This window comes from Meleagris gallopavo, chromosome 1 (genome assembly GCF_000146605.3).
Source record: "Meleagris gallopavo isolate NT-WF06-2002-E0010 breed Aviagen turkey brand Nicholas breeding stock chromosome 1, Turkey_5.1, whole genome shotgun sequence".
NCBI classification, from domain to species: domain Eukaryota; kingdom Metazoa; phylum Chordata; class Aves; order Galliformes; family Phasianidae; genus Meleagris; species Meleagris gallopavo.
Window position 1 is genome coordinate 19,615,310 of NC_015011.2, and position 8,500 is coordinate 19,623,809.

General features: G+C 38.0%; 1 protein-coding gene across 2 annotated transcripts in view; it reads right to left on the minus strand.

The window, feature by feature from the left end:
* Positions 1-7,951, minus strand: part of MAPK11 (mitogen-activated protein kinase 11) — a 22,605-nt gene extending 14,654 nt beyond the window's left edge. Inside the window, exons 1-7 of one of the 2 annotated variants that reach the window (XM_019612196.2) lie at positions 7,751-7,951; positions 7,162-7,220; positions 5,953-6,064; positions 3,533-3,562; positions 3,349-3,396; positions 798-912; positions 617-688 (exon numbers count right to left, since the gene is read on the minus strand). In XM_019612196.2, the coding sequence (XP_019467741.1) occupies positions 617-688; positions 798-912; positions 3,349-3,396; positions 3,533-3,562; positions 5,953-6,064; positions 7,162-7,220; positions 7,751-7,936 (622 nt within the window). In that variant the 5' untranslated portion in view covers positions 7,937-7,951. The remainder of the gene's footprint in view (positions 1-616; positions 689-797; positions 913-3,348; positions 3,397-3,532; positions 3,563-5,952; positions 6,065-7,161; positions 7,221-7,750) is intronic. The other variant, XM_019612197.2, reaches the window with a different exon arrangement.
* Between the last annotated feature and the right edge of the window lie 549 nt (positions 7,952-8,500).

An 8,500-nucleotide genomic window follows, 5' to 3' on the forward strand; every position in this document is an offset into this window, starting at 1 on the left:
ATCCTCCCCCTCTACTCTGCCCTGGTAAGGCCTCATCTGGAGTACTGTGTCCAGTTCTGGGCTCCCCAGTACAAAAAAGACAGGGATCTCTTGGAAAGAGTCCAGCGGAGGGCCACAAAGATGGTGAAGGGCCTGGAGCATCTCCCCTATGAAGAAAGGCTAAGTAAACTGGGTCTGTTTAGCCTTGAGAAAAGAAGACTGAGAGGGGACCTGATCCAGGTTTATAAATATCTGAGGAGTGGCGGCCATAGTGGTGAGGCCAGTCTCTTTTCAGTGGTACGTGGAGACAGGACGAGGGGAAACGGACATAAGCTGCAGCATAGGAAGTTTCGCACGAATGTGCGTAAGAACTTCTTCACGGTGAGGGTGACGGAGCACTGGAACAGGCTGCCCAGGGAGGTTGTGGAGTCTCCTTCTCTGGAGATATTCAAGTCTCGCCTGGACGCCTACCTGTGCGACCTGGTGTAGGGAACCTGCTTTGGCAGGGGGGTTGGTCTCGATGATCTCTAGAGGTCCCTTCCAACCCCTACAATTCTGTGATTCTGTGATTCTGTGATAATAGAAGAACTGTACAGTATTTCTATAGCTGCATTTTTCTGCTTTTACTTAAGGATACAATCATCTCCTGGAAACAGGGCCTTCCCTTTCAATAACTCTGCCATGATGCATCCAACAGACCAGATGTCAACTGTCAAAAATAGAAGAGAGAAATGTGTAGGATGACTCAAAGACATCATTAAGTGGAGTTGTTTCCATATAGATATACTATATCAGCTGTAGAAGTCTCTGTAGTCTACCTGTTTGATTGTAGTGCATCCAGTTCAACATGATTTCTGGAGCTCTGTACCATCTTGTTGCAACGTAGCCTGTCATTTCATCATCGGTTTGTCGAGCTAAACCAAAGTCTAAAATCTACAGAATGATAAAAATAAATAGAAATAGCTTTTGTTACTTTTGTTATAGATACTGATCTTCCCCATTACCACCCCAGTGAGGGCTGGAACAAGAGGATCTTTAAGGTCCCCAGCAACCCAAGCCATTCTATGATGGTTCATATCTGAGCCCAAGTATCTCTCCACCAGTGAAGTAAAACTGCAATGCTGTGCATGAGCTCCTCTGCTCTCCCTGCTGTGTGCTGTCTATGGGGATCATAGAGATACTTCCACAGTGATGAGTTTGGCCCTTTGCTTTCCAAGAAAAACTTTACACCTTGCCTAATGTTCAGTTTTCCTCTTGCTTTTTGAAAAACAAGCACTGTTGCTATAGAAATGAAACACTGCCAACTGGGAACACTTGTATGAAGTGCCAACAGCAAATGCCACTGGACATTTAAAGCATTTAAAGACCAGGCAAGCAAATCACAAACCCCAGAAGTTCCGTTGTTTTCGTCTCATGTTGCTTTCAGCACTGTTGCACGCAGGCAGCATTTACCCAAATCAAGCAGTGTTCTGATGTCACTAGGAGGGGAACATATATCCTGCACAACAAGGTACATTTACATCATGTGCCATCTGTTTTTGATAGAGCTCCCCCAGTGAAACAGCAGGGCTCAGTTTAGGTACACATAACTCATAGGCACGATGGCAGAATGTTCCCTTCCTTACGTTCTCTCTTAGTGAATTTACATTGACAGAAAGTTACTTCAAATAATTTTTTCTGCTCATTTCTTTCTTTCCATTTTTAAATTAATCCATGTCCAACTAACTGTGGAGCTAAGAGGTATCCCACACTTTAAGAGGTGCTGAAAGGGTAATATTCAGGTTCAGTGCTGTTTGCTACCTGACTATTCAGCATCTCTTCAAACAGAAACATGAATAAAACCAGTCACAATCCCATGCTGAGATCCAGTGTTATCTATTAACCTGATGGCAAATCCTTTTCACTGGGAACACAAACATTTTAAGAATATAATTCAAAATTATGCATTTATAATCTAATATAATGATAAAAAAGTCTAAAGAAAAATGCTAAAGTATAAACAAACACATAAACATATTTACTTCTAATTAACATTAAGACTATTATATATTTCTATAAAAAGATACATGAGACAAATAAGGCATGAATAAGGGCTTGAAACTTCAATACCAACATCTCCATTAATATAAGTAAGCGTCAGCAAAATTTTTTTTTTATAGCTGATGTCTTCTATCAAATGTGTATACACAAACATGTCCTACATCTTTTTGCTTCTATTTCCTTCTTGCTTGTACTTGGAAATGTCCACTAGTTTGTTCCATTACAAAATAATTTGGTATTAGAGGAAGGAAAGCTATAAAGAAAGCAAACAACAATGTAGTAAAAAAACAATATAGGAAGAAATGTGGACAGATAAAATAATAGAAAACAAGATTAAAAGGTTCTTACAGTACAAAAGCATGGCACACATTTTAAAGTGAATGATCAGAACCAGATGAACGATAACATTTCACAGATGCTGAACATATACGCGTAAAAACATTAAAGGGATAATCATGAAAATTGCTGAGCATCTGCAGCTCTCACTAACCCAAACAGGAACTACAGTTTCTTACAACAGATCAGGACTAGCACGAAACCTAAAAGCATTGCTCTTACTCACTATTGCATTTCTCTTTTTTGTTCTCACAATATTTGGAAATTTAAATCCCTCACAGCTGGAATAAAGTGATTATAGCAGAATCCCAGCCAGAGAAAGAAACATGTCATGGAGAAATGCTAAGCTACTCATTTTCAAGCTTTAAGGCTTAGAAAGCAACTTCCCCTTTTTCCTTCAGAGCCTCGTGCCTATTAGTTAATATTGCATCACATGGATACAGAAAGGAATGTATTTATACAGAGATGTGAATTAACATAGTACCTGAACAGTGTGAATTATGGGTTTATTTTGTTTTGGTGTTAATGCTGACTGCACCTGGGGATACCAGCATCTTTCATAACATTTTTATTAAATTTAACTCGTATATTCTATAGATATAAAAATTAAAGCTGCTACATGGCCTCATCTAAACTTGGCATGTGTAGGCATCATAGCTTAAAAGTGCAAGGGATACCAAATTAAGTCCTCTATCATGAGATGTGTCTAGATAGAGCATGTCTATGTTCTGTCTGCGAGGAAGTAGGGAGGAACGCTTTGTAAGGAGACTTGTGGTGATAATAAACTCACATCTGGGAGAAAACATGTTCATGGAAATGCTTCTATGGCCAGGGAACAACAGTAGTAAGCATATAAAATTAATGGAATCAGAAACAAAACTGGCAAATAAAAGTTTTCCTTAGAGAACTGTAACACTGAAAGCTATTAAAACATTCTTCATTATAATAGAATGATTCCTCACGCAGTCTTCATTACAACAGAATGATTCTTACCCTCAATTCACAGTCTTCATTTACAGCTAAGTTACTGGGCTTCAGGTCCTGTACCAGAACACAGAGAATCAGTCAGGTACCATTTTAGCCTTTTAAGGTATATTATAAATATGTCTTAATAACACTTTTGACACATGGAGGGACACACTCCATTCATCTTTATTATAGCAATGAATGAACTCACCCTGTGGATGATTCCAGCTGAGTGAATATACTGTGAAACAACATGGGGAAAAAAAGGTAAAATTGGAAGTCAGACGTTAGGAAGATGTAGGTCACTTGCTTTATCTTTTTGCTACTGGACCTGATGGTTTTATATGCAGCACAGATTTATGTCACACTACACATTCAAGGCAGATGGGGAAATGACTAATTTCAAAACCTATCTGCTTTATCTTACCCAGGGATAGATATTTCAGAAAAAGTAACTGTAAACACTGTCGTAAGCTTCTAAGAATTAGAAGTAATTCTCCATCAAAAATTTCTCATTTTGAAAATTTGAAAATACTGAGACATATTCCAATCTTACCTAGATGGCCATTTTCTGCAGTTGGCTTCTCAGTACAGTCAGTGGCCTTGGGAACAGGATGCCTGACACCTAAGTAATACAATTTTTTTTTCCATACTATGAACACTGAATGTGGGCGGCAGCTATTTGCTCCCCTGGACAAGATAGTGGCCAGAACAGACATCCAGGCATTGCTTCAGATCCACTTTCAGGAGGGACACAAAGTGGTGTTTCACTGGTTATTTAGTGTCTCTGATATTTTACGTATAATACAAGATCTCAAAGACTGAGAAAAGTTTAACCCGTAACTGGCTATAGTTCAACTGTTAAGACTGACAGCCAATTTACTTATATAATCTTACTGATAAAGACCAGTAGGAGCTCTGAAACATACTCTTCCATTCTCTAAAGAAGAACTACCATCTTTCAGGAGTGAAGATTGCACGAAAAATGTTTATATCAACTGGGGAAAAACCCAAAGAAAACAAGACTGCATTCTTTCAATTCCAGGCCTACACACTGTTTATCAGTGGGGCAGGGACACATTTAAATGCTCTTCACAATAACTGTAAACAGCTGAATGCAGAGGAAACCAGAATGCTGCTTGCAACAGAATTAACTGCGTACGGTGCTGCTGAGAAGGGCTGCTGCAGTACCACCACCCAGCTCTACCTGCCTGCCATACCAGCCTCTCCTGTGTTCCAATGGGATCTGCAGGGCTTGAAGCCTGTACTTGTGTACTCCCAGACAGATGTACCCATGTACCCATCAGTCCAGGTATAAGGGCTAAAGCTGTAATGACGGCAGCTTAGAGGGAGTTATCTCTGATCAAACGTTCAGCTAAATGAGATGTGAGAACTTCAATTCCAAGTAACAAGCAACCCCTCCCCTTGGAAACAGAGACAGTGCATTTCTGAAATGCATATTCACTTTTGAGCACAACTGTTACTTAGCTCTGACACAACACAGTCATATTCAAAACTGAGTTGGATAATTAACTCTGGATTCATCTTCCTACTTAAGCTATTAACTTAAGTAAATGAGACAAAGCAATTAAGGGCTCAGTTCTGCAATTCTTCTTCACTAAAATCTGCACTTAAATTGACAGAACCCACAAGCATGAATAAGAATTATCCTCTCAGGCAACAGATGACTTCCTCAAAACCACACAGTAAACATCTCAGAGCTTTTCAACACTGCTTGCTTTCAAACACACAGTTGTTTTCCATGTCAGAATTTTCAAATATTATGAAGTTTACTACAGCAGCTGAGCTCTCTTCTCTTTTTGCATATGCCTTGAAAAAAACACTCAGCACTGGCTGAGGAAAATGTTTATCATCTAGTACTACAAAGCATTTCCTAAATCTTCTGCTGTTTATAGACACTTTCATGTTTAATGTCAGCAAAATGAAACATATTTTAGTTCTTCAGAAAGTTTTTGCTACAATTTCATTGCCAATTGCCTACACGATTGAGTTGTATAAACTTTAACAATGTGATTAAAGGAAACAATGAATTTACATGAAGAATAAATCCTAAGTGATCCTGAGTAACACTGTATATTGCTAGAATGAACTACTACTTCCTAAAGTTGCCCAATCAATCCAACCAATTCACTTATTTCCCCACCCATGAGATGCTCTCTACAAATATCAGGGCTGTATTTTTTCTCAAACTGCCTCAGGTCTTTCAAAGCACAAATGTGAATTAATTGCAGTGTTAAGCTTTAACAATTTCACATTCTTCATAAGTTTTTCATTACTTTCCCTTAACAGAGAAAATGTCTGAAGCACACAATGTGTGCTACTAAACACCTTCACTTGAGAGACCATGTAACAAGTGAATCTCCTTCAATAATAGCTTAAATAGACCGACTCAAAGTCAGTGTTTGATGGAAATATTCCATGTGCACTGCACATGTCACCATTTGCAGGCATGGCGCTTTATTTTTGGTTAGTAAAATAATCAAAAATTCTGAAATATTTGCTGCTATCTGAGCACTCCCAACACAAACTGAAGTGTTCTGAGTACTTAACCATTCATTACCACAACGTCTTGGTTGCTCTCTCATATATACCCTTATATTGAACCAATACCTTAAGTCCTCGAAGTAACTGATATATAAGAAACTGTATATGGTCATCTGTTAACTTCTGGCACTTCACAATGTTATTTAGGTCAGCACCCATTAAATTTGTCACAAGATACCTGTGAAAATAAAACAGACCTCACAGAAAAAAACAAATAAACATTCCCCATTTGAGATTGGCAGAATGTAAAAGTACAACTAATGAGTAAACTACACACTCCTGTTTAGATTCCTTTTCCAATTTCTACTCATGTATGGTTTATGTCCCTCCAGTCAGCTATAAGCTCTAAAAAAGGAATCACAGCTATGAGATTTAATGTGGGGGAAAAAAAATCTTTATGGCACATTAAAAGCTTTTTTCTGTTTTTCTCTCCATGAAATACTAGAGCAGTTCAATCAGGGGAGAAGATGAATAGGGATTCTGACTAACAGAGAAGTGGGAGCTCGGGGCCTCTAAACTACAGTTCCTGTGAGGAATATCTGATGATGGAGCTCAACATCAAATTGTTTGAAATAAGAATGTTTTGAATGTTTTGTGTAATTTCTTTCCCTACCTCCACTGGATTTTATTTTATTTTTTTCATAATTCTTGTAGAAATATTCAGAAGCAAAAAAAGCGTTGGGACAAAAGTATGCATCTATCATTCTAAGTTCTTGTTTGCATAATTTTGCCCCAGAGGAGCCTGGCCACTAATTTTCATGGAGAAAAAAAATGTTTGTTAGTATTTCCTTGTCTAAACTGTTTATGTAATTGCTTATAGCAGATGTAAGCCAAGAGCAACTCAGTATATGTGGTGTGTTTGGGTAACACCAAATTACAACTAGCTCTCGGTTCTCCAGGTACATAATTTATCCTATCTAAGGCAGCCAACAGAATACCTTCCTGCATTCCTGAGTGATCCCATCTGCCTTTGAAAAATACAATCTACAGATAACAAATAATTGAACTGAATATGCTTTAAGTTGCATTTATGCAACACCAAAACATTTATGAGATACCTGCAGTCTTATAAACCATCATTCACAAAGTACAACAATGAGGCCTGTCATCTTGCTTTTCTTTTTACGGATTTTTTTCTTTTTTAAGTTGTTGTGTTTCTTCATACAGAACCAAACTTAGCTTCAAATCTACTACAAAAGTATATGCTTCCTTTCTACAAACAGTACTACTTGGTTACTTAATAACTAGTCAGAATTATTTTAAAATGTTACTTACACTTCATTAAAATTTTCTATTGATGTTGCAGGTGTAAAAACGTCCAGCAATCCTATAACCTGAAAGACAAGAGAATTTACATTTTATTTTTAGAAAGATGGAAAGCAACACACAATTACTATTGTCAGTGCTTAGAATTTTTGTCAGGAAGCTTACAAACACATGGCATGTGTTCATCTTGAAGACTCAGTGTAACCTGCAAAATGGGCAGTTTGTGCAGGTAGGGACTCAACTATTTCCATGACCAATTAAAAAACCTATTAATTGCAAAAAGCAGAACGGGACTGTAGATAATCAGAGAAAGTCAGGAAATGTAATGTCACATTACAGAAAAGCTTCCATCAGATTCCATTAGCTGAACCTCCAAGACCAAAGTAGATCATTTTGCAGTAAAAAGGCATTATTATACTGGAAGTCTTTACAGTCCAATAACTTCATTACAGGTGAGGAATCCACGTTCAGGTATCTTGTGTAGCCAGAAAGAGTTGTATGCACTTTTCTAATAAGATTGTACCTAATAGAAATTACACCTATATGACAAACTTGTGTCATAAAGAATCTGAAGGGATAGCACTCGCTCTTCACTTACATTCTCATGCTTCATGTGCTTCAGCAACCTGAGCTCTCGGTAGGTCCTCCTTGCGTGTATAAGTGATTGGAAAGGCCTTGAAAGCTTTTTTACTGCCACCTTCTGTCTTGTTTTGGTATCATAAGCTGAACTACAAGAAAAGAAAGTCCACGTTGAAAGAACACTTCCTTTCAAAGCTCTCCCCATGTTCACTGGGTTTTACTGGAGAAACTTCTGCTCTACCAGGGATTCTCGCTCCTTTGTCTTCTTTTACCTTCCACTCATGGGTTGCAAGTGGGAGAAGCTAGGCAGCAGTAACCACAATTCAAAGACAATTCTCATGACATTTTCTCAAGCAATACCAGTAATAAATGAACAACAGGTACATCCTGAACTTCACAGCTCTTGCTGACATATAGCGTGTGCTTAACTTCGGACATGTGGAGATATCCCACTGAGGAGGACACTAAACAGGCATTTGCACAAAAGGGAAACCCACTGTTTACTGTGCATTAAATGATACAAGTGCCATACAGCACAGCTAAATGCCATCTGTTATGGAGAACAAGAACTGAAATGATCCCTTTATATTTTACTTGTGACATCAAACTGTGTGATTACAAAAAGATTCCGTTTGCTCCTTTCCGTCGTTAAGAAAAATATTTCTTTAATTCGCTATTTATTCAATAAATTAAAAGTTCTTCAAATAAAATACTTTGAAATTCTCAATTTAAAATGTGGGCAACACTATCTGCAATTGCTAGCAGCAGA